Source organism: Lethenteron reissneri, chromosome 39 (genome assembly GCF_015708825.2).
Source record: "Lethenteron reissneri isolate LAM-NWPU_2019-01 chromosome 39, ASM1570882v1, whole genome shotgun sequence".
Classification (NCBI taxonomy): domain Eukaryota; kingdom Metazoa; phylum Chordata; class Hyperoartia; order Petromyzontiformes; family Petromyzontidae; genus Lethenteron; species Lethenteron reissneri.
The window spans coordinates 10,155,120-10,181,717 of record NC_083817.1 but is presented as its reverse complement, the minus strand read 5'-3'; the positions used below and the strand labels follow the sequence as shown (position 1 = coordinate 10,181,717).

The following is a 26,598-nucleotide window of genomic DNA, read 5'->3' as shown; positions in this document are numbered from 1 at the left end:
GTAATATTTTCCCCAAATTGTGCTTTGGGTGTCATGTCGATCGCAGAGCAGTGTGTAACCCTTCTTCCCCTGACGGGAGAGAACGGCCCACAGAGAGTCATGTTCCTCACGCGACAATCAACCCGCGCTCTGGCAGAGGGCTTAACTCGCTTACGAATTGACGACGGGAATAGTTTTGGCGATCACAAAAAAGGGCCGACCGATTGTGCCAAAAAACCTCCCTCGCCAAAGCAGTGCGTCTCTCTATCCTCCTGAGCACATGCACATCACTAACCAAACACGCAATGTCCTCCACCCACCTTCACATTGTCACCGGCTACCCTCGTCGGGGCTAATTTCATGGTGGACGCGGCGAGCGAGCGCTAATTTGTGCCGGCGCAGCACTGTCAGCCACTCTCGCTCGTTTCCAGGGGTGGCGGGGGTGGGGTGGAAATCCTCCCGCCCCCCTGCTGCCCCCCCTGCCGCCCCCCCTGCCGCCCCCCTGCCGTGCCCCCCCCCCCTTGTTTCCCCCCCCCCCCCCCCCGCCTTGTACCGGAATGGAACGACTGGACGACTCGAAACAGTTTAATCGGCGGCACTCGCGGGAGACGGATCGGCGCGCGGCCGGCGAGACGAGCGCCGCGCTTGCTGACTAATGGGGGCGACAGAGCGATGCCTGCGTAATATCCATCATGTCAGAGCGTCTCCTCCCCATTTCTCACGCTCCCGCCGTGCACCCCACCCACTCACCCACCCACTTCCCCCCCCCTCCTTCATCCCATCCCCACCAATACCATCCATCCCCTGCTAAATGTTTAATTCTTATTTGCCCTTGGCGAAGGAGAGACCGGGAGGAGGAGACCCACGATAAGAGGCCACTTTGCAGCGACGAGCGGCCGGGGCCTGTGCTAATAATGCGCTTAACGAATTGCCGCCAGTGGCGGAATTGAACGCCGCGCGCTCCGAATAAGTGAGATGTGAGCAGACGTCAGGGCCGTAATCGGTACCTGCAGCTGTGAATATTATTGTATCTATTGTCGAGGATGCGAGGACTGTTGACTTGTGGCGGGCCTCTTTGCGTATGGCTGGATGAATTGGCGACCAGTAAGTGAATGCCAATATATATTTATTTTTGTAGCCAGGAAACGGCGCCGTTTTTTTTTTTCCCTACGTGCGATGGATTGCTTCGACTTGGTTGCGCGGTCGATGGCCCGGCGGGCCCCGCTGTTGCACGTTGGGGGATTTTTCCGTGAATTTGCACTTTCTGCGAGGGCGGTGGGCGGATCCGCTCGCGAGACGTGCGGATTCCATTGAACATCGCCCACGGAGCATGAGCCACTGTGGGTGTCGTGGCACAACGGGGGTGGCGTTGGTGCTTTTTTCTGTTTGTTACGCGCGGCTTGGCTCCTGCCGTGAGAATGTGGAATTTCCAGCACCGGCTCGGGACTTGCCCGCCGCCGTTTGTTTTGTGCACGGACAAGTTTCGACTTGACCTTGGAATCTGAATTTGCAGTCGCAATAAGTGCTGTTATTTTTAAAAGAAGTCAATCTCGACCCATCCATCCAATATAATAATAAAAATAATTTCATTTATTCGAGCCATGAAATCCTCACAGAGTGTCAAGACTCATTCTTAGCAGGGTCATGCATTAGGAGCCTATGATCATATCACCCGGAATGAACCCGATTTCATCGGATCTCATAAGCAGAGTGGGGTTGAGCCTGTGTGGTGCTTGTGTGGGTGGCCATCTGCATCGCATGTGTTATAGGCAATGTAGCTGTTGTGGGCAGTGCAGCACATGATATCGTTGTACTCTACTTTTCCTCCACTTGCATCCTCCCATCACCTTCATCGGCCTGCGCTGACCAACGTGCTGCAGTCTGGTCAAATGGGTAGCAACAACCCACCACGGTATGGGGAGGCACTCATCCAGCAGTGGATATGAACATAATTTGTCTGTACGTTTATATTCGTATTAGAATACTCGACCAGTTCTCTAACAAGTGTTTGGCATGTGGAAGTAAACTGGAGTGCCTGGGGAAATTCACACATAGGAGGGAGGATTGGGGCTCGACATCTGTGTGGTCAATTAAGCAACCCACTTGTTGTACTGCCTTCCCAGTTTAGAATCCCACATGCATTCAGCTATCTCTGCACGTGATCCACAGAGCCATCCTCCCAAGCACGGGATGACAGCAGCGCAACGTCGATACAAATATCAGGTCTCTCTTGCGAAGGAGATGTTCATCTTAATGGGCTCTTGCCTGGTTAAATAAAGATCTGTATCTGTGCGTTAGTATTGGCTGCCGATTCGTGGGCCGTGATGTGTTGAAATTGGCTGTATCACACTCTGTTGGTGAATATCTTGGCCGAAGGCTGCAAGACCATTTGTTGTCCCACTTTAATGAATAGCGATACCGATCCAACGGTTGCGTGATGGCTATTCATTTCAATATCCGGCCTCTCGGAAATCTGCTTCGAGCGCTTGACCTCCCGCGGGTCCAAAGGTCGCGAGTTCGAGTTGAAGTCGGGACGACGACAGCGGTGGCGTCGGCATCTGGGGGGGGGGGGGGGGGGGGGGTTGGAGTCGATTCTCACTCGGCCCATCGTCATCCCTCTGGACGCGGTGCTCGTCAATGCCTACACGTCACGTACTGCACCGTGGGGGAAGTCGACCGTTGCCGTCGTCCTTGGGAGCAGCTGTCTCCAACCACCGTTCATTGCCACGCGTGGAGGGCTGAGCAATGGCCATAATCTATCCACCGCTAGTTGTGAAGGGCCCCTCCCTGTGCCATCGTCATCCATCCCATCGTGGTCCTGCGATGCTGCGCTCCATCTCACTGCCGCACTCGAGTCGATCCCATCGCTCCGTCTCCACGATTGTCGTCCCGCCGGGCACGCTCTTCATTTTAGCTGTCGTCACGTCCCCGTACATGACGCTGTGTCCTACCGAAGACCATTTATATTTTTAACAATACATTATTTGTTTTTGTTCCCCGGTTCGTACGTTTCTCTTGTTCTCCCGTATATCATTGGTTTTGTTGACTGAGCGAAAAGCTTTGGCATTACCAACAAAAAAATGCAGCGCTATATATGTGTATATTTTACGCTGTTTGTTTTTAAACATTTTTCAGTTTAACAGCCCGCATAGAGCAAGGCTTAGGGGTGTTAATCCCAAAACAGCTGCATGTGCAAAGTGCTCTATGCAGGATTTTTCATACATAACAAGATTTTTTTTATATATATTTGTGCACGCGGGGAAAGTGCCCTCTGCGTGTTTTTTTGTGTGCTGCAATTCCTCCTTGTGTTTGCAGATATGTCTACAAGCTGTGCCCGTTTGACAGAGTCACACAGAAGCCCAAGAATGGAGGCAGCGACACCAGCCTTGGGTGAGTGACACTCCCTCCATTAGGCACATCGGAATGTATCTTACAATGGCATTTAAAGATAATGTTGCTCAGAGGATATGGGTCTATGAAGCCCATTAGGGGCTCAGTCTATCGCTGCTGCCTAAAGACCCCATCAGACTGGCTTGTGTTTGCATCCTAAAGATCCCATCAGAGGCTGGTCAAGGCAGTCTTTTGCCCAAAGGGTTAAAGAAAGCGTAGTCTTGTCAGTTTGTTGTTTAAAAGCTAAGTCAGACCCCAGTCTGTCTGAACTTACATTCGAAACTGCTCTGCGCTGATTTTCCGCAAACCCCCATCAGAGGATGCTATTTTAATCTTTGTTCTAAAGGCTCTTTCGGAGCCTGGTTTAAGGGTCTTTTATCTAAGACTGTATCAGAGATACCAGTCTGCCATCAGAGGCCAGTAAGTCGGTGTGTTGTGCAAAGCAGCGAAGGCAATCACTCTTGTCAGTTTGTCATCGAAAGTCACCCAGCAATCTCCTTACTGAAGGTAAGCGTACAGATACGAGTACATAGATAGGCCTTTTGTCGTTTGTTTTACTCGGCGAATGTAATGGTCTCCTCCTGGTCAATGATGTGCATTAAATATAACAAGGCAGCTGAGTAGGGCTGCAGAGAACAGTTCTCTTATTTTGGCTTGTCGAATTCTAGGGGGCTGCCGATGAAAACTAGGATTCCTAAGTAATACAAATAAAAAGTGTTACGGCAATATCGTGAATGTACGTAAAACACCGTCAGCGTTTCATCCATGGCACACCAACACGGGAAGGATGCGATGCGTGGAATAAAAGGAACAGACAACAGATGGGAGAAGAGGAAGTATGGGAAGTAAGGAGAAAGGCATGGAAAAGAAATGTGAAAATTGGTCCAAATGATTAGGAAAGTTGTGGAGACGGAGGAAGAGACCCGGCGCTGCTGCTACACGGAGTGGCGTCTGTTTGCACAGGGGGCTAAGGGAGGGGAGGGACTCGAGAGTGGGGGTGGCCTCGCAGAAGTCACGTGATTGACGTGATGCTTGAGCTGATTCAGAGACGTACATTGTGTCCGTGACGTAGCGTCGTCATTATTGACGCTCGTTCCGCGCGTCACGTCGCTGTGCCACTGTGCCGTTCGGCGAGGCAGGTTGCACAACATTTCGTTATTCTCGCAACTTTGCCTGAGACCCTCGTTTATTGAACCCCTGGGACATGATTGACAATTCATGTTTTTTTCCTTTTCAATACAAAGGTACTAGATTTGTCATTTTAGTAGGTCTCAAAAGATGTACTTAGGTTTCGCTTGAGATAAAGATCATGCATAGCTGTAAGCCATCTGGAAGCGAAGCCTCGCGATGTACAGATGTACAGATACAAGCTATCCAGATATACAAACATAGACACAACTTCAACCGAGAGGATGGTTTCAAATTGAGCAATCATTGGAAAGATGTCATCAACCAAGTCAAATCTTTAGCTGCCTTATAATTGTACAGCCATTCGTATTTCTTCCAGTTTTCTATTTCCAGCTTGATTAGCCCCATTTTTTAACCACGTTATACCCAAGTAAATTTTAGCAGCCTTATAGTTTACTGCAGTACACTGCAAGGCAACCCATTTGTCAGCTTAAATACTGCCTCTTGTTTAGATGTCCCCCCTTTGTTAACCACTTACCATCGCCTACACACGGCGCCCTCCCCGAGCCCCCTGCAGCATAACAAAAGGAGGCTTAACTTAACCCTCCCCACGGCCCATCCTGGCTCCCCCCCCCCCTTAACCTGTATATAGTCTCGTGTCTCTTAAAGTTCTCTCCACTTGATACAGTAATTGTGCTGTGACGGTGCCACCTGAAGACGGAAGCTTGTGTTGCCTCCGAAACGTCGTGATTTAATTTATTTTATTTTATTACCTACGTGACTTTACCGAAAAAACCAAAGAGTAATACAACTGAACCTCGTGGTACCTGGAACAGTGGCGCAGCGTGGTCGGCATGGGCTCCGGTGCAAGGAGTGAAATGGGTGGGGGGGGGGCCTCTATCCAAAATCCACACCCTCTTGCGTAGTCCGGCACTTGGTCTTCTCCAGCCCCATTAGCACCTGGTGCAGTTGCACTGCTTGCGCGCACTCGCTACTCCATAGCTCTGTGCCTCGGTGTGGGAGAATCTGAAATTTAAATTGGACTCCCACACCCCCCCCCATCGGTCAGGAAGAGACTGTTTTGTTTTTCCGTATGCCAGTAAGTTGCATAATGGAATGAATCATGGGTTCTTAATTGCTGGTGAAGTTGCATGGTGTAGCCAACATTTTTATTGCCATCTGAATAATAATGAATATTAAAATTTAAGTACGAATTTTCGTGGAATTTGTGATTTATAATGAAACAGGTTAGCTGCGTTTAAATACATTTATTAAATGGCTTGAGGTTGTTTGGTGACTCGAGAGGATTATTAATGGCTGTGTCAGAGTGCTACATCGGCATAGTTATAGAAAAGGTTGAAATACTCTTTGTTTTTTTCGGTAAAGTCACGTAGGTAGAAAAATAATAGATCACGACGTTTCGATTGCAACCCAAACAATCGTCATCAGGTGGGACAACCACAGCAAGAAAAACTGCTGTGGTTGTTCCTCCTGATAACGATGGATTCCTGCAGTCACGAAAGCTTCAAATCAATATTAAAAGGTTGTATCTGTGATCAAACCAAGTGTCATTTCAACCTGGTCACCAACGATTTATGTATATAACTACAGACTCCCCTAGAGACCCAAATACTCCCTTAGACACACAGAGACTCACATTGAACCACAGATATATGAACCTTATGGCAGGACCCTGGGGTCCCGAATAAATGGAAGTCAAAATAGCAATTTATTTTATTTATTTTGGCGACTCCCATCGCGCACATAAACGCCGCAACCCACTTGTCGCGGAGCGTTCTGTTGTCGTGTCGTCCAAGCGCAGCGAGGACGACTGCCGTAGTCATAAACAAAACTTTGAGCGCATCGTGTATAACTCGTCGAGAGGAATCGATTGCCGTATCGTTCGCCTTCAACAGACACAAAATGACGTCGCAACGTAGTTTATGCGAGAGCCGGGGGCTTATGGGACACTGGGGTCCCGCTATAAGGTTCATATGTCGAACCACAAACTCACATAGAGACCCATACACTCACAAAGATAACATAGACACCCACAGACTCCCATAGAGACCCACAGACTCCCATAGAGACCCACAGCCTCACATAGAGACCCACAGACTCACATAGAGAACGACAGACTCACATTATGATGCATAGACTCTCATATAGAACCAGATTTACATAGAAACCCACAGACTCGTATATAAGATCACAGACTCGCATAGAGACTCACAGCATTTCAGACTTGTATACACTGACTGAATTGTGATTAAAAGGGCTTCTTCAAGTGTGACGAGTTGGTGGTCTCAGCGGGATCACCAATGATAGCACAAAGAACACGTAATTCTCCTTTTTTGTTTTGCACTTAATTTGGTTCAAGGCCAGGGCTACGATTTAAAAAATACAGGCCCTGTTGCTTAACCAATTAGCGGCACATGTGCAAATTCTACCCCGTAGTCTTTGCATAAAACGATCACTTGAAGGATTCTCAGATGCGTTTCTTTGATATTTACTTTCATGGGCCAATCTCCAACATTGGGACATGCACTTCTCACGGTGAGGTTTTCCAACATTGACATATTTTTTTTTATCTCGTGGACTGACGGCATAATTGTAAATAAAACCATGGAAGACAACACGAGGAACTCTAACTTGCATGCGTTTCTTGGTCCACGTATTTTCTCTCGCCATCTCTCCATGGAAGTCAAAAATTGCTTCCACTCTGTGTTTGTTTTCACACTTTTCAGCATTTGTTTAATTTTATTTTGTCAAGCGCCCATGCTTACTCATCCATGTATCATAACCGATAATATGCACTGATTAAAATGCTTTCTTGTTTAGGCACGTGTGTTTGTGTTTGTTGCTCGTGTGTGTGCGTGCGTGTGTTTGTGTGTCAGGATTGTTGTGGGGCAGAATGCTCGTGCGATTGCGTGACATACCCGCATCGAGGTTTAATTTGCCGCGTTTCGCCGGTGGCCAAGGTCGAATGCTTTTACCTGTGTGTTTGAGAACGCATGCGTGCTCGTACGTGTGGGGAGTCGTGGCGCAATGGTGTTAGCGCTGCGCTACGAATCCGACAGCTGGAGTTCGATTCCCACTTACGGCCAATGCCAGGTAACAGTTATCTTAGTGTGTCATGGGGCTTCCCCAGGTCGACTCGGCCTCAAATGAGTACCTGGTGCCACGTCTAAACATCGCCTCTAGGGGGAGACAAAGGCGGCTGGGCGTGGTGCCGGCCACCCGCTCCGTCGTGCGTCATTCCGGTCTTCATAGGTGCTCGCCAACAGCACTTGCCCCAGAAGTCTGTTGAAAGTGAAACGGGGATCTTTGTTTTCTTGTTTTTTGCCTGTGCACTTGTGCTTGTGTGTGCGCACTAAGGTCTCCTAACGAACCCTAGACTGTACCGTACAAGCAAGTGCTGTTTGTGAGCACCTATTAAGGCAGGCACAGCATTTATCGGGGTAGGTGTGACCGGCACCATCCCTGGCCGCCTCTGTCCCTCCGGTGCTGATGTTTGCACACTGCCCTAGGTCCTCAGTAAGGCTGAGCTCACCTAAAGATGGGCCGAGACAGGTTGGCAATCCACGAGTCAGGATGCAGTGGAGTGAGCAATGTGTTACAATCCTGATCCATATTTGTTCTAGTTCTGATCAACCGGGTTCAATTTCTGATGGAATGACATCAGTTAGCATTGATTTTATATATCCGATGCGGTCCCGATCTTCCGGTAAGCTGACCCAGCCTTCGATTATTGTCCGGCGCGGTGGGTAAGCGTTGGCACTGGGGAGACGAAGGCAGCCAAGAATCATGGTGCTTGGGTCCTGTCAGCCTTCATAGTTGCTCGCTAACAGCACCGTCTTGTGCGGCTAAACAGGGATCTTTTGTGTTTTTTTCTTTATTTTGGGATGTCTGCGTGTGCGCACGCACACGATTATGCATTGTTGTTATTTTATCGAGACTGCGCAATCCGCATCGTGCACGACACGAAGGATGCGCCCGGGTCTCTCGCAGAGCCGTACATCACCATACGGTCGACGGTGTCAGGGCAGCTTTTGAAATCGGTTAAAGTGCTCTTTTGTCCACGCTAGGGGGCAGCGCATTCCCAACCAGCCCCGCTACGCGAGCACGGTCTTTGCATGGCGGTCAAATTCAGCCAAATAAAATGAAAACGCCAAACCTCATGTGTTGGTCTCTTTGTGCGGTCCCCTGGCGTTCTGGCTTCGCACATCTTAAGAACACGGTTTCATTACAGGTAGCTTCCCGGAGTCAAACCTACGTCTCAGACATTTCTGCTGAGCACCTGAGATAATTCCCTTTTCACATGCGGGCAAATGTGCCCGTTTGTTAAGGGGAGTTGGGCAGCAGTGACACCGTGGTTAGCATAACACTGACCAACAGTCCCAACATACCTTTGTGACATTCCTGGTCAACGTACTCTTCACCAGTGGCAATTGGCATCAGAGCCTCGCCCGAATGTTCCCTCGATGTTGACTCGGCCTGAAATGAACATCCTGGAGTACTGTGGTGTCATCGGCAACAACATTGGGAAGACAAAGGTGGCTTAGCGCGTGTGGGCTCCCCGCCCTAAGTAGGTGATCACCATCTTCTTGGTTCTTTCGGTAAAGTCACGTAGAATGGAAATAATAAAATAATAAAAATAAAACATAATAAAATAATTCTCACGACGTTTCGGCCACAACGCAAGCAGCCGTCCTCAGGTGAAGAACAGGTCTGTCGATAAGAACCAAGAAGATGAATCCCTGTAGTCACGAAAGCTTTAAATCGAGGTGATCACCACTTAATGTAATTTGTGTCTGAAGCTAAAGGGAGATGTGTGTTTTGATTGTCATGTTTGCACTTCGTTTAATGATTATAATGAGTTTCCCTTTATTCAACAGGGCTCGTGTCTCTTGAGATTCATTGTTTGCAATGGTTCGTTGAGCTTGTGCAACATAATTTCATTTCACGACATTATATGCACCCCTAACAGAGGCACACACGCAAAAAAAAATCACAATTGAAGTAGTGTCTCTCTGTACTATAGCCAATGGAGCAGTACTCTTCTCCACTGGCTACCTACAGCTGCGGTTGAAGTTCCACGGAACGATGGTGGGAGCCGGTCTCTCCGTATAACGGACGTGCAAAATGAAACCGTACCATCTGAAGCATTTTATTATTGTACCGTAGCTCTCAAAACTGATACTTTGAACAACTGATGACGTTTCTGGATTTCTTTTTTTATGCTACGGTGAGGGTGTAATTTTCAAAGATAAAACATATAAATATTTTACCTCCCAAATATTGAATTCCCTAAAAGAGACAGGGCCAACCCAAAACGTGTTTATTGCTCAATGTTTATATTGTGTTTAAGTGTCACAATGTGTCTTGTATATTTGCGTGCTGCACACAAAGTTGTTTACTGGCAGATTTCTGTGGGTTATGTTTTATTTATGCTTTTGAAATGCTGTCAGCGGCGTTTTCGAGAATTCTTCCTCTGATTTTTAAGTTGCTCATGGGTTTGTCCATCCGTCCATGCAATCCGTCCATGTGTTCGGTGAGAGGTCAAATGAGGTCGGCAGGTGATTGGCTGCTGTCACTACATTGTCAATGGCAGTACCCATGCAATGAAAACAATGGAAGTAACAACTACGGGAATACTTGGCAGGGATTTTACATCTATATGTATAAATGTGTGACGTGCATCTGTGGAATTTTACATTGCCTGTGGCCAATCCAAGCCAGATAGAGGCATTGAGTAATGTTAATAGTTACGCTAATGGAATAGCGTTGGTGTGGATACGATTCAAACCATGGAATTTGATTTCACTGTTTACATTGTGAGCGAGAGCAGTGGTGCAGTGGTTAGCGCACTTCGCTATGAACCCAGCGACCTGAGTTTGATTTCCGGCCCATGGCTAATAGCAATGTCTAGTGATGTCTGAACCGGTCCTGAACACACCCACCCCTCCACCACCTTCACCAGTGTGGTGAAGTATGGTCAAACAACCACCATGACTGACACAGCATGCGGAAAGCCTTAATTCAGCAGGCGATTATCCAAGAACTGTAGCTTATTATAACTTTATTGTAATAGTATATCCAGCCTAATACATGTATATGTATTAGGCTGCAGAGTTGACGATCACGAGTTTAAATTCCCATCGTGGCGGATCGACTCAAACCCATCATCCCACCGGACTGGAATGTGGAATTGATGTAGTTCCCTGGCCACTGAACAAAGATCACAATCTTCCTGGTCTTCGTTTGACCATGGACACATTTTAAGAACTAACCCAGTGACTTGTGCTCTCGGTGGGGTTCAATTCCAGCCGAGTGTGGCTGGATCGGCAGCCCAGAAGTTAATTTCCACAACCTGCACGCCGCATCCAGTAAACCTCTGGCCATTGCTGTGTCTACCAGCAGCATGTGCCTCATCCTAAGTCTTCCAGCAAACCAGAAAATATTCATCGATACGCCCTGCCTGTAGATTGTACGTCCGCACCTTGCGGCTCTGTTTTGATTAGATTTATTATTCCTCCTCTTCCCCCATCCCCCTGCCCCCCCCCCCACCGCCCACCCCCCTCCCCACTCCTCCTCGCCGTTCGCAGGACGTGGGGCTCGTGGGTGGAGAGCGACGGGAATAAGTACGGCTCCATGAAGTACGAGCACGGCATGTCGTGCTGGCAGGGGCCGAACCGCTCCACCAAGGTTAGTGGCGGAGTGTTCTTGTGCTGCCGCCCCCACCCCTCACTCCCCGCCCTCAATGTAAACTGCTACGAACTTAATATTTTTTTTTGTTTACCAGGTAAGGCCCACCAAGTTGTTATAACTCTCAGAAGCGACCTGGCCACAAACGATAATAGCTCAGCATAGTGGTTTATCACGTGGATATTTATAGCAGCCAAATACTCTTGAACGCGTGTTTCTAAATGTGGAGGGAAAAAACCAGAGGACCCGGAGACATCCACACGAGCACGGGAAGAAAAATGCAAACTCCAAAATACAGGCGTCATGGTCGAGATCGAATCCACAAACTCCTGTATATCAGGCGAAGTAGTTAACATTTCGCCTCGGTGGCGCCATACATTCAATGTATGTATAGATGTTGAACTTCTATGCACCGTATGTAGCCAATCATGCTTATCGGAGGTGCGGGGGGAAGGACAACAACACTAAACATGAAAAGCAGTTCTAAAGAAATGAAACTACCTTTGTTAATTGTACAGTATTCCTCGAGGACCCTGTACTCGTCCTTTGCAATGTTCTTTTCTTTTGTTCATGTTGTTCCTCTGCTCACGGTACCACGGATCTCCCGTGTACAATCGCCGGGCAACTGGCTAACTGGGATCATCATTCCTGTCTCAAATATAAATACTCAAATGATGGCCAACTGGGAAATTGAATGAGTGGCCTTCAGAGTTTGCATTGCTAAAAGGATTGTATCTTGTGCTCAGCAACAACAATCCTTTCCACACAATGCAATGTGCCAGTAACATTTTATAATTGTACTTGTAGTATAGATTCGTTTGTTTCATAATATTTTAGTTTTTTTGAAGGGATTGTTTGTGACCCAAGAGCTTTCAATTCAAGAACCAGTGATCAGAAAATATTTGTAAAAATGTCATTTTTATCAGGCCCCATGATGTAAATAAGTGCAGGCTCCAACTCTTATCCACTCTGCCTCTCTACTGGCCTCTGTATTTTTTGCTGTGAAGGGCCATTGCGCAAAACGTCACCTGCTATATATTTTTCCTTTTAAGACCACACGCAGTGTTATTGACAAATGTGTTTCGATTTTTTGTGTGTTTTGCTTGTGCACCACTGCCAATGTGTAGCAGCAGCAGCAGCAGCACCAAATAATTTGTTGGGTTTTTCCAAGTTGGGTAGCGTAGCCATGAGTTTGGGAAAGGTTTCTCTACCATTGACCACGTACTATCAATCGCACCGTGGAAGAGACAAACGATGCCTCCGCTAACGACACGCTCCAGAGGGTCCCTAAATAATGATGGCGCGGTGGGATGAGCTTTTATCCATCATTCCCTTTTCCACAAATATCTGCTGTTGATGCGGCTGCACAGATAATGTTCGTGATGGATGAGACACACTTCACGGCTACGGAACGATAGCGTTAGAGAGAAGGTTCAGCTCAGTTCATTTGCCTTTTGCCAATACGGTTGAGAAGACTATTGCGTTTGTAACGCCGCTCCCTGCGACAGTTCCGAAAATGGTGTGTTTCCTCCCCCCCCCCTTTCTTCTTGACTGTGAATTTAATTGGGATTAAATAGACGATCATATAACAAACTGTGAAAGAGCGAGATGGCACATTAGTGCAAAACATTAACAAGCATCAGCAAAACACTAACGGCAGCAGTAGACAAAGTGCAGAAGTTAACTGATTACGCACATTGAATACACATTGGAAAAGTGAGAAATACCGGAAATTTTATTGCAAAACTTAACGACTACTCGCAATGACTACATATTGGAAAAGTGAGAAATACTGTTATACAAGAGTATCTTTTCTCGCCATTATTTTAATCCATTGCAGAATGAGGGTCCCTCCCCCACACACCATGTCGCTAGTTGGTGTTTGATTGATCATACTTCACCACTGGTGAGTATCGGTTGGTGAGATGGCGGTGCCAGCACCGGTTTAGGTGGTACTCGCCATGGCCAGGAATCAAACCCGGATCACTGGGTTCATGGCGCACAACTCTCACCACTGCGACACCACTGCCGAATATGTATACACATGTAACATGTTACGTGTGTGCACGCCATTGCTGAAATAAGCGCCATTAACTTAAGATAATACGTGTTGCTAAATAAATTGAACAAATAAAATAAATACGATTTTATTTTTTTAAATCCACTTCAAACCAAGACATTTTTAAGCCTCTTTTTATTTTCAGCAAATGCGGTTAGGACAGATCGCATGAGAAGGCAAGAATACATTTTTGCATTCACATAAGTGGCGTACTATCTCCCACTTGTAATTGAAAACCCAGTGATTGATAGCGCGAGTTATGGACGGGTAATTCAAATAAAAATTAAGGGACCCAATTAATTAACGGAGACGCTCGAAGGCGAGAGAGGCAATCGTTGAGATGGACGACAGAAAAGTGAACGAAGGTGAACGGTTGAAGAGATGGAGAGGAGGGAGCGGGAGGGAGGGAGGGAGATGCAAGGACATAAAACAGACAGACGGAGGGAGATGGGGAACGACAGAGGCAGCCCTGCAGGGAGCTGCCCTTGCGTTTAGGGGGAGAGTGGCAGCTAGAGAGGCCTTCCTGCCTTCCTGCGCTCAGCGAGACGAGGCGGCGTGCTTCGTTTTGACGCGTGTCTCGGCGAACGTGACCCCCGGTGGCGGGCGGGCGGGTCCGTAGAAATAGAATGGCCTGAATATGCCGAACAATAACGCGCGGTAAATAACCAAAAATGCCCTCGTTTTCTCTCAATAGCCGCCGTCCCCATTGCTCGGCGGTTTGGGGATGAACCCTGCCGCCAGGCGACGTGACCCCCGCAAACACAAATGAGGTGTTCCCGTGGAGACGGCGTGATTTCTTATTTTTAGTCGTGTCTTTTATTTAAGTTTACTTATTTGGTGGTGCGCGTGGCAGGAGGCGCCGTGGCTCTCGTAGGCTCGCAAAAACCCCCTTCAGACTCCCTAAACCCCCCCGAGACGCTGAACCCCCACCCCCCCCCAAGACCCTTGCACCGCCACTCAGCGCCTTCGTGCCCTCCGGTGTGGCACGCTGCGTGTACGATCGCGGAAAACTGTCGTCAAGGAGCGCGACCCCAGTCTGTGTGCCCCCCCCCAAGAGGTTTTGTATCGATGGGAAGGCCGGATTGAAACGTATAGGGGGCTTCCCGTGGCATCTCTGTCACTCCCTGTGGTAGCTTCCCCAGCTCTCTGCTGTTCCGTGTAGCCACACCACCGGTCCGGTCGGTGGAAGCCCCCGCGGCTCCATCGCACTCGGCGGAAGCCCGTGTGCGACTCCTCGGCAGCAGAGATTCGCAGGCGCTCCGGTTGATCCAGCGGTTGCCAGGGTAGGCCGGAGGTCCGACTCCCCGCTGGCCTTGGCCGGCCTGCCGGGTCTGGGCGCAGTCTCCCCGTGGGCGTGCGTGACGTGCGTGACGGGCGTGCGTGACGTGCGTGGCGTGCGTGTGTGCGTGCGTGGCGTGCGTCGCACGTTCCCGAGGCCAGGAACCTAGCGTCCATCAGGGAACGAGAAGCGGCCTTCGGAGGCTTCAATTCGCTGTGCGGGGCCGCCTTTGCGGAGAGCTGTACGGCGCCGTGCATGCGCCGATTTAGCACGGTTGGCTATGTATGGTGCGAAAGAAGTTCAATTGACATGCACGCTTGGGGCCTACCTCATAGTTCCCCCGCTGCCCACACTCGAGCGTGGTTACCCCCGATCTTGCCCTGCCCATGTGCCCGCTCTCCCACCTCCCTCTGTGGTAGGAGCAGTCAGGAAAGAATGACGCCTGATGGCGAGTAGGCTTCAAAACCTATGGACTAGCGCAGGGACACACAAAGCATCGAACAGGGACCCATGGACTCGAGTAGAGGCACACAGAATTGACACAGAGACGCAGCCTCACACTGAGACTTTGCTGACCTGGCCCTGCTGGACATCTGTGAAAAAGAGCTGCATATCTCATCGTATTCCACTCGTCTGAATAAAGACTCTGAAAAATAACAATCGCATGTGAGGCCCGAGATCTAGCATGGAGCTCTAGTACTGAGCTCCAACACGGATATTGCCTGTCGCCCCTTCTCCAAACAACCAACTGCTCCGCTTTCATCCATTCAAAGTGTTTCTAACACTGATGTGTTTCTCATTTTAAAATTTGATCGGTTTACTTGTTTAAACCCATTCGTTTTACGCTATTTACATTGCAAGTGTTGTTTCCAAGACTATATATGAACATGCTTTTTATGCAAAAGTAAAAAAAAGTATTTTGCATTCGGCCATCCTTACTCATTGAGTGCGTCTGAATGCATCTGGAGACCACTCCTCACCAATATAAATACATTAAATATGAATCCCTTTGGCTTGTATCAGTCGAGATGCAACTATTTCTTTATGAGCCACCTCTAATGCAATATTGATCCTCTAGCAAGTCTCTCGGAATTGAACACAGCCATTTTGTTCAACCAATCGGGACCCATCGTACCCCGTATCTCATCTTGCTCCTACTCACGAATGGAATAGACAACAATAACACAACAAAAAACACATTAAAGTGCGACCATTTCTGTCAGTTCACGGATGGCAAAGGGCTCGGCATATTGCATCTAAATGTAGGAAGTCTGAGATCTAGAGTTAACTTGCTTAGAGATGATATTTCTACTCCTACCACCGACTTCAAAGGCATCTCTGAAACCTGATTCTCAAAGATCCCCACGACGCTGAAACGTCAATCGGTTGGTGCATTTCACCGTTTCCCATTACGGGACTTCTGCAAATTGCAGGGTGGGGTCCCGTTCACCGCTGAATCTCGATCGAGCAAGCGGCCCGGCGGTAGTTTTATTTAGAGGGGCGAAGCGCCGTTGTTTTTAAAGACATCGCGCTCACCGCAGAGAACCGTAATGGCATGACCACACTCTACGATAGCTGGCGCCACAGTGCCATACGCTCTTCCGCGTAGCCTTTTAGTTCCGATTCCATTCAGAATCGATTCCGTTCCGATGACATACACACATACGTCATCGAAATGGAATCGGAAGACAAACAGATGATGTACACATCCATCATCGGAATGGGAAAGGGCTAATGATAATGGATTTATGAAGATGGTGATGATGACGAGGACGATCATGATGGTAAAAGACGTCACCCTACGCGACTATTGTATTAGTCTTATTTATTGCCGTTTATTGATGAATGTGAGTTGGAGGAAATCTGTGCAGATAGCTGAAAGAAATTAACATACTCAATTTGTTTGAAGCAGTTCATTTGTCACGTGGATAGGGGTGATCATTCGTACGTCAGACCTAAAGAGGTATGACCGCTCCAATTCGCAGTGTGAAAAAGAGCAAACGCTCACAGGCTGCCTCCGATGAGCCCAGGTGCGAGAGAAGTTCAACACACGTGCATGCACAGCAGGTGGGAGCATCATCGGAGAAGCGGGACCAACCGGTTGACCAACACTCGCAGAGCATCTCCTAAATGTTTACGCTTGAAATTGAAATGGCGCTATCGTAGACTGACGGCTTCATTCACTCCTCCCTTCCAGAAGGGAGAGAGAGAATTGGTTTGAAGGATTAGCCCCATTAGCCCCTTATCTCGGCTCGATAAACCGTCGGTGAATATCACGGGGAACTGAATAATGGTCCATTTGGAGAGCCAACTAACCTCACGAGCTGGATTTCTACTGTCGACCACGTGCATGCCATCAGTCAATCAGATTGTAGGGGAGACGAATGGGTATCAAGTTCTGTTATGTCAGTGCCGTTTTGACTGATGGACCATTTGATTCGGTGGATGATCGAGCGTTCATCGGGGCTCTCGCAAAGCAAAGTCTTAAACACAAATTGTTGCAACCATTTACAAAGGTGAATCGGCTATGCTGAGACCGCACATACAAACAATACAAATCGAAATGCATGCGTGACTTATATCACCGTCAAGATGGACTGATGTTAATAAAAAACGAATAAATAAAATACATTGACCAGAATCTGTGATAATTTCAAAATATTCAACAAAATCGCCTCCTAAAAGGATTTTCAGTCAACATTCTCCCAAACGATTGTTTTCTACCAGCAGGTGTTGAAGCAGTTGACAGGTTAAATGGATTCCTGCATCGCAAGACGGTGAGAGATGGTGATGGCTTGGGAGGCCTTCATCCAGCAGTGGATAGACCATGTGCCTCATCAGCAGGGTGTTCTTAGATCCAGCTGGGCTGCTGTCTGACCTGAAAGCGAAGATATCTTTCATCATCACCGAGTCCCGTTGAGCGTGAAGTGTCATCCTCACCATCATCATCGTCGTCGTCATAATAACTAGCGAGCAATTCAAAACGTAGGGTGAAATCTGGCAAAATCATTAAGCGCCGTCGTTTTCACCAATCCTAGCGGCACAATCCGCTGAGGCGGTGCGAGTAGGAAAACATTTTGTGGATAACGCCCAAGATTCTTGAAGGTTCAATAGAATTGCCCAGGCAGGACTGGAAGAGCCATACTAAAAGGCAACCTACTGAGGATTATAATATTGGTAGTCCCAAGGTGCTTGCTCACGTCCGTCCGTCCGTGTGTGTGTGTGACTGCGCTGGTGCTTTATTTTTATTTATTCTTTCGGCTTGCTTATTTTCTTTCCCTTCAAAACCCAATTTCGCCAAACGTCGAACGGTTGTCTTGGCAGGCCGTGAAGCGTGACGCTTGTCTCAACTGTCAGCGAGCAGAACGTGTGCCGCCTGACATTCTAACATTTACAAGTTCACATACATGCACAAGTTTAAGCAACACGTGTGTGTGTGTGCATGTGTGGAAAGTGAGTGTGGTGTTTGCGTTTACAGTCATCCCTCCGTTAATGGTGACATCGGTTAACGGTTTTTCGGTTAACGGAATTTTTGTTTTTTATCAACGGTACATTTTTGTAAGTCGTGCACGCGGGGCGCCAATTACGGCCAAACCGAGCGCTCGTAATTGGAGCTCAACCATGCCCTGAGCCAATCGGCATGGCCCATTTATGAGCGTCTTGACCTCGACTGGCTTTGTTAATGTTTTGTTTTCTGTTGAGGCGGTGGAAACGGCTCTCTCCTCGATTTACATTTATTTCGGCCAACGGTCGTTTTCATGGAACGGATTAAAAACGTTAAACGAGGGAATACTGTACATATATCCGTGACTTTTATGATCTGTGTTGCCTCCTTCTGATATCTCATGATAATGTCAAACATGTATTTGCCCATGAAAGCCTCACAAGGTAGATAATATGCCATTGGTATTGAGCGGATATAAAAATATAATGAATGTTTTTCCCCCGCAGCTATAACGCTCTTACTCGTACATCTGAGTTTTGGGAGTTTGCATTTGTTCCTAAAGAGCCCTAAAGTTGCTTTAATCTGTCACTGTGAGCCTCGAGCTCCTGAATAATCTACAAGGGGCCTTCGTCAGAATAAGTCGGAAGTGTTTCCTCCCCCCCCCCGCCCCACCGAGACCATCGAGCTCTGTCGCTCTTATTACCAAGAGTGACCCGGCCAGCCGACTCGTTACGTGCGGACGCGTGCACGTTCAAATGCATCAGACGTTCAAATCGCTCGAATATTCCATGACAAAGCGTCACTCATGCAATCATGTGTAGTGAGTCACTTCAGAGACACTAATAGTAGGAGGCATACACGTTTATTCTCCACTTTCCACAGTATAGGGGATAACTAGATATGGGTCAGGACAGCCGGCACGCTGCCTGACCCAACACCGATGAGGAGGTGAAGATGGGGACGACGACTTGTGAAAACGACGGGTTCCATTCCCAAACCGCAGCAGCCCCGACCCAGCGTCGGGGCCTCCCTTTTATCCTCCCCAGCGTGGCCTGGCCCCGCCCTCGGCCACGCCCCCTTCTGGAACCTACCAGAAGGTTCTGGGCCCTGCCCCACGTGTCCCCTCTGTCACCTTTCCCCGACATTCGTGCCTATCACGTGCCCTACTGGCAGATCGGCCGCTATATCCTCAAATTACCTCCAGGGCACACTTCAATTTCCCTGCTGGTAGACCAGGCTATTACATACTCTTAGTTTTTTCGTATGAAAAAACTAAGAGTATGAATCCTTGCAGTCACGAAAGCTTCAAATCTAGACCAGGCTATTCCACCCATGATGCTGCTCTCTACGCGCCATAGTGACCCATTCTATGTCACCACACGTACACAATCGATACAACACACGATACGTTATCCTTGCACTTTGAAGCAACTGTACAGCATGGTGACTGCTCATGTCCCTATAATCGTGTACGTATGAAATCTAAATATGAAACAATACAAATAAGTAAATAATCCAGCTCAAGCCTCCTGGCATTCACGTGACTTCCGTGTTGTCACCTTCACTCTGAAGCCCTCTCCTCTCCGCCCCCCCGTGAAAACAGACGCTGCTCCTGCATGCAGCTCACTTCTGCTCGCTCCGTCGGTCTCTCTTCTCCCTCTCTCCCCTCTCCTCTCGCCATCATCACCCTCTCATCTCCAACATGAGTTAAAATTCGTTTCTTTGAAGGTGTTCTTTTGTGTAGTTGTCGGGATGGAGGGGAGGTGGTCACCGTTTTTGTTGCGCGGCGTGCTAACCGCTTGCCCCATCGTTCATTCCTGCGCCTCCCAGGTGAAGCTGTCTTGTGGAAAGGAGACGGTGGTGGTGTCCACGTCGGAGCCGTCGCGCTGCGAGTACCTGATGGAGGTGCAGACGCCAGCGCTGTGCCAGGAGATGGCGGGAGGAGACAAGTGGGCTGACAAGCACACGGAGCTGTGATGCTTCTCTTCAGGTGTTCAAGAGCCCCCTCCTCGTGCCCCTGCCCCACCCTCGCCCCTCCTTCCCCTCCCCTCCCCCGTGGTAACCATCATATTGGCAAATGATGCTTCTCGGTCTGGCTTGTTTTGTTGAAGTTCGTGAAAATCATCAGTCAATTTGGCCAGTTTTTTTGTTTTTATTGGGTAGGTGCTGAAAAGAAACACGGCAGAGTACCAAAGTTTAGTGTTTTTGTTGGATCATCTTTACAGGAGTTGTGCAGTGCCGCGCGCAGGTTTTTCACGGCCAAGTTTTAAATACATTTTTGGGTGAGATTGCCGCATGTGTAAATTGGGGACATGGCACCGCCGACTTTGAGGCCCAAGACGGGAGAGGACATTTTCAGATTTTTGGCAACTGCCTGATGATGGCGGTTGTAACGACCAGCAAAACGTCCGTGAGCAATCGTTCAATGTGTGTCGATCGGGCGGTGCCGCCGAGGCGGTAAACAAATTGGCACGTTTGTTTTGTGACATCTTCATTCATTGGCTGCGAGTGGGGTGCAGGAGGGTTTTACGACACACTTTTTCTTCGAGCGGGCGATCCGACCCGAAAAAAATCAATTATGAGTCACAGACTGCAGACGGTGATCACTCGCTGCACCAGCCACCCATGTTTAGCCGAGTCCAACTTTTGTGGTTTGAGCCCCGGAGAGGTTCACGTCTTCACCGCTGGCGTTATGCGGGTACGTTATGTATGTTGAACCCCACCGCACGTGGTGGGGGGGGAGGGGGAGGCCGTTGGTTCAATCCCGACGCCTGTCTATTTTGAGTTTGCGTGTCTCTCTCCCCCTGGTCCTGTGGAATTTTTATCCGGGTCATCCGGTTTTTCCCTCCACGTTTAGAATCAACACTAAAAGATTCCACGCGATCCTGTACTCCACTTCGTATGATGCGTTTAGTTTAGAACCCACCACCTTCACGTTGAAAAAAATATTAAATCTCCTCCAACCACCGTAACGAGAGCAACGACAACAACTACTGCCGGCGAGAGAGACCTCTTCATTGCTCCTCAACGCTGGATGCCGTCCCCGTAGCGAGAGAGAGTCTCTGCGGCAGCTCTATTAGAAGGGAGTTCGTGCTGAGATGGCGGCACCGAGGGTCTTGACGTTTACCGACGAACGCGTCGAAACGAACGACGTCGTTTCGCCCTCGTTCCCTCCGCCCCGCGACCGCCGAGGTGCGGGAGGCTTCCGTGACCTTTGGGTCCGCGTGCAAATTTTATGATGGAACAGCAACAACAACAGGTCGCGTCTCCCGCAGCGATGGAATGGAACGCAGAAACAATTACGCTAATGATTCCGAGTTGGCGAAAATACTCGCGAATTTCCCTGTGCCCTGCCGAGGCAACCTGGGCTGCTGGGGTTTGGGGTAGGGGGGGGGGGGGTCATGTCACGTCACCCAGTGACTAAGGCAATTGCTCCCAACGCGCGGTGCAATTTACGCCGCGTCTCGCTTGTGCCGCGCGTACGTTCCGGCTTGGGGGGTGGGGGGGCGGCGTGGCGGTCAGAGCGTTCCACTCGCTGTTGGAAAGAGTTGCGCGTTCACACTCCACCTCTTGGTGGGGGGGGGGGGGGTTTGAGGGGGGGGGGGGGTTGACGCCCCCCCCCCCCCCCGCCGCACCTCCGATCTGCACGGTTGGCTGCGCACGGTGTGAAATAATTTCAACATCATCTCTCTGCGGTTCATAAAATAGGTACCAACTTGTGAGGATTTGAGCTGAGGTTTTGTCGTATTGAAAAGAATGACACCCCCTGCCTCCTTGCAAACATCATCGTTTTCTTTGGCTGTGATCCACTGCTGGTTGAAGGCCCCCACAAGCTGCCTCTCGCGGTTATTTGTTGTTGGTAATCATCCAGCCAGCACCGACGCACGAGTTGCTCGCTCAGCTCCCTCTCGGCAGCGGGCGTTCCTCTCAGCGTTCCCTCCTTGCTCTGGCCCCCGCCATAGGAATGGTGAATTTCTAGAGACTGGCAGCGGGTGCACCCGCCCCCAACCCCCCCCCCCCCCGCCCACGCCTGTCTACCAGCTCGTTTCAACAGTGAGATGTTTTAAGAAAAACATTAAAAACATACAAATGCAATGGACATTCATCATATTCAGTCGATTAACTTTACACTTCTCTTCCGTGTGTCCGTAGGTCGCTGGAAGAGTTCGCACGTGGGGAAGGTGTCGGTCGTTTTTCTTTTCCAAGGCAACGAAATTGTCCCTCATTCCACTCAGATTCGTGTTTCCTCATGATACAATTCTACATCTCGAGTGACTGGTCGCCACACAGTCAAGTCCATTGCACTGAATCGAGCTGCTATGCTCCGCACGACAAGTCAGCAGACCCAAGTTAACATTTTCCAAGTGTTTTGTGTTTGTTTTGTTTTTAGCATACAGGCATGTTTATTTGGTCAAAATATGCCCATACCGCTTTGCTGACTTAATTGTGAAGTAAGACAAGAAATTTAAATTAATTGTGTTTTAGTCAATTCGCCTGGCGCACTTGTGTAAGTAATCGAGACCAAAATGACAGTGGTTTTGACTTTCACCGAGTCGCAGACTACCACTGTACCACCGTAAGCCATTGGTTGCCCGTATGCTTTGGTGGGGGAGGCCACGGACACGCACGCACACAACACACACAACACGCACACAACACACACACAACACGCACACAACACGCACACAACACGCACACAACACACACACAACACGCACACAACACGCACACAACACACACACAACACGCACACAACACGCACACAACACGCACACAACACGCACACAACACGCACACAACACGCACACAACACGCACACAACACGCACACAACACGCACACAACACGCACACAACACGCACACAACACACACACAACACACACACAATGTGGATTGCAGCGGTGTTGAGTAATAAATGTTCATGAAGATGCCTTAGCGTTGCCTAAGATGGTGAAATTTTTTTTTACGCTACTAAGTCAAAACATTTTGCGCCTCTGTTCTCTCCAGCAAGCACTTGGGGGTGGGGGGGGCGGTGCTGATGCTCATCTTCATTGGTAGCCTCCAGCAACTGGTGGACATCCCACGTCACAATGTTGGGCTTCAGTCTCAACCATGGGGTGCCCAAGATTGACTTTCCACAGAGCGGTACTTTGTTTTATGGATCCCTGGATGGATGATGGGTTGTTATGGATGCTCGCTGAGGATTTGAACTTGTGACCTTAGGATTGTTGGTTGAATTCTGGAACCCCCACAGTGCCAATCCATTGGCCAAATATTTCAAAAGCTTCTTATTATGCATGAATGACTTACGGCTTCTAATCATGGTGAGAGTTTACACATTTACCATCAGGATAATTTTCCATTTAATTCTTACCTCGTCAGCATCATCACCATCATCTTCCACCCTTCGCATCCCGTCAGCATCTTAGATCCATCCTATCTTCATCAGCGTCATCTTCCAATGTCAGTAATGTTAGCACCACTTTTGTGAGCCTCTACCACTTGTCGGGATAAATACAAATTGGATGGCTTACGGAGGATCTCGTCACCCTGTTATTGGAATATGGAATTTCCACCACTGGCTCAAGACCGCGAACTTGCCGCTACGCTTTTGCCCCAGAGCTCGTTGAAAATCGCCAGCGACCAGTTGGCCCCAACGTCCGATCTTCCCCCGTCGGTGAATAAAAACTATTTTTGTTGTTCATTTAGTGAAGTTGTAATCAGCCTGCGTGCAGTCTACCCAGAGCGCCGACTATTAAAATTTGTCACGGCGTAATGAAGACGCGTAGGGGCAGGTGTGGGGTTTTTTTCCCTTTTAAAGATAATGGTTGGACCTGCAATCCTAAACTTGCATTCCTTTAATTTTGTGGTTAATGTCGCACATCTGTTGACGAAAAAAAATCAAATTTCAGACCACTTTGCAGTTTTACCACCCCCTTGAATATCCTGTGAACCCTTCGGTGTGTGAGACTGCTTTTGCTGGCGTGCGTGTTCTGTTCACGGGAAATCCAATTGTTTTGTCGAGTCCGGGTATCGATCTGGCACTGGTGTAGCTCTGTCGTCCGTTGATTTGTGGAATAAATGTCGATGCTGGTGGGGTAATTGCTCCAGTGAATGTTTGGAACTGTGATTTAAAGTAATTTCAGGTTTGTGTGTGTGTATATATGCATGTTGGCCCAAAAGTCAGAACACAGGGTTATTTCCCTTATTTCAACACTGGCATTAAAGCATTTTTATTGTTTATTATTTAAGTTAATATTTAATCTATCATCATCGCTGTATTAATGTCTATTTCCCTTCTCGTGGGGGATCGCCTCGGATCCATTATATACAAAACTCGACCAAGAACCCTGAATGAGTTGAGGCAAAGCATAATTGACGAATATTCATTCAAAGACGAAACCTGTAATGTTAAACATAAAAGTCCAAAATTCATTTCAAGAGAGTATTTGTGCATCGTGCATTAACGTGAATGGAAGTCGGTTTGAACATTTGCTAAAATCGGTGAACTCGCCCGACGTGTCATGCCGTTTGGGCCAGCCTCGACATCTATATCTGCACGCGAGGCATGACACTATGTAACACAATTTTTGTTCCTGAGTAGTAAGTGTTATTTCGCAATAGCTTATGCCGAAAAAGTATAGATAATGGCTATTATTCTCCACAAACTTTGCTTTTGTGACCAGGACAGTGATATTTAGAAATGTACTTGTTTTCAATGAGAAAACGGGCGAATTTGTGTATTTTCGTTCACATAAAGTCAGAAAAAACATATGAATCAAAATTAACATGTATTTATACTAAAGTAATACAAAAATTACTACTAAAGATTTAGAAGCGAGTAATTTTTCGAGATTTACGATTATACTTTAAATCAGATTCACGCATCAGCCCCCAAATGTAGTGTCCCATCATGTTCTCGTTGTACTGTCCTTGGTAGCGGCGTTCAAAGTCCAGTATATTCTGGTGGAAGCGCTCGCCTTGCTCCTCCGAGTACGCTCCCATGTTCTCCTTGAATTTATCAAGATGAGCATCAAGGATATGGACTTGGAGGGACATCCTACAGCCCATTGTGCCGTAGTTCTTCACCATTCTCAACCAGCTCGTGGTTTTCGACCTTGTGATTGCCCAGGAAGCCACGAACCACTGCGACAAAGCTGTTCCAAGCCGCTTTCTCCTTGCTAGTGAGCTTATTTGAGAATTCGTTGCATTCCAGGGTCTTGTAGTAGTAGGTTTTTACCCTTTTAAACTGGTACAAAACTGACACCTTTATTCAAGGCATCATGTTTGCAATAACAACAACACAAGTAGTCAAAAAAGCAAACAAAAAGAAGCAACTCTGATAATGAGAATAATATGCACTGTCCTTGAAGTTGATTGGTCCACACCCGAGACGGCTTTCTTTAGTGCCTAGTCCCCATTGGTGTTGGACCAGATGACACCAGAAGGCGTACAACTCAAACACAGTGCAATATCAGAGTATTGAGAGCTCGGGGTAAGCATTTAAACTATGAGATCTCATTGTGTAAATGTCATCTGGTCCAACACCAATGGGGACTAGGCTCTAAAGAAAGCCGTCTCGGGTGTGGACCAATCAACTTCAAGGACAGTGCAAATTATCATTATCAGAGTTGCTTCTTTTTGTTTGCTTTTTTTACTACTTGTGTTGTGGTTATTGCAAACATGATGCCTTGAATAAAGGTGTCAGTTTTGTACCAGTTTAAAAGAGTAAAAACCTACTACTATTTTTTGCCACTGGTAAAAGAGATCTCAGTGTAAATTCCAGGATCTTCTTTATCTTTGGTCCGACGAAGACACCGACTTTGACCTTTGCCTCAGACAGCTTAGGGAAGAAGTCTTAAAGGTACTTGAAGGCTGCCGACTCCTTATCTACAGCTCTGACATTGTTTCATAGGCCCAATTCAATGTGCATTGGTGGCTGCACCTTCTGGGGGTTCACCAGTGGCTCCCAATTGACGTTATTCCTCCCCATAGAGAACTCTGTCTGCTGTGGCCAGTCCCACCTGTGGTAGTGCGCCTTGGTGTCCTTGCTGTCCCAAAGGCAAAGATAGCAGGGAAACTTGGTAAAACCGCCTTGGAGACCCATCAGGAATGCCACCATTGTGAAGTCTCCAATGTCTGTACTCGTCATACTTCAAGGCGTCCAGCAAGGTCTTGATGCTGTTGTAATCCTCTTTTGAGGTGCACTGAGTGGGCCAGGGGAAGAGACGGGTACTTGTTACCATTATGGAGCAGCACGGCTTTGAGGCTCCTGGATGAGCTGTCAATTAAGAGGCGCCACTCATTCTGGTTACAGGTGATTCCGATTGCCTCGAACAGACTGATCACATTGTGGCAGAAGCAGAGCCCATCTTGACGGGTGAAGAAGCTGCAAAACGGTTGGTGACGCTTCCTCTGATCTGCGACTGGCACGCTTTTATCCAAGAAGTCTCACTGCTTGAGCCTAGACGTCAAAAGCTCGGCATTGGACTTGGTGAGACCAATATCTTTGATCAAGTCGTTATGGTTTTTTTGGTTGGGGTAGTATGGGTTTCTCTCCTCTGCTCCATCTCTGAAATTGTCATCTGGATCTACAACGTCTTCCTCGCT

At 48.2% G+C, this 26,598-nt stretch overlaps 1 protein-coding gene across 1 annotated transcript in view; it reads left to right on the top strand.

Moving 5' to 3' along the window:
- PRKCSH (protein kinase C substrate 80K-H) overlaps window positions 1-24,103 on the top strand; it is a 95,392-nt gene extending 71,289 nt beyond the window's left edge. Inside the window, 4 exon segments of the mRNA XM_061567533.1 lie at window positions 3,295-3,369; window positions 11,106-11,205; window positions 19,819-19,978; window positions 22,141-24,103. Coding sequence (XP_061423517.1) covers window positions 3,295-3,369; window positions 11,106-11,205; window positions 19,819-19,965 — 322 coding nt within the window. The 3' untranslated portion in view covers window positions 19,966-19,978; window positions 22,141-24,103.
- The last annotated feature ends 2,495 nt before the right edge of the window (window positions 24,104-26,598 follow it).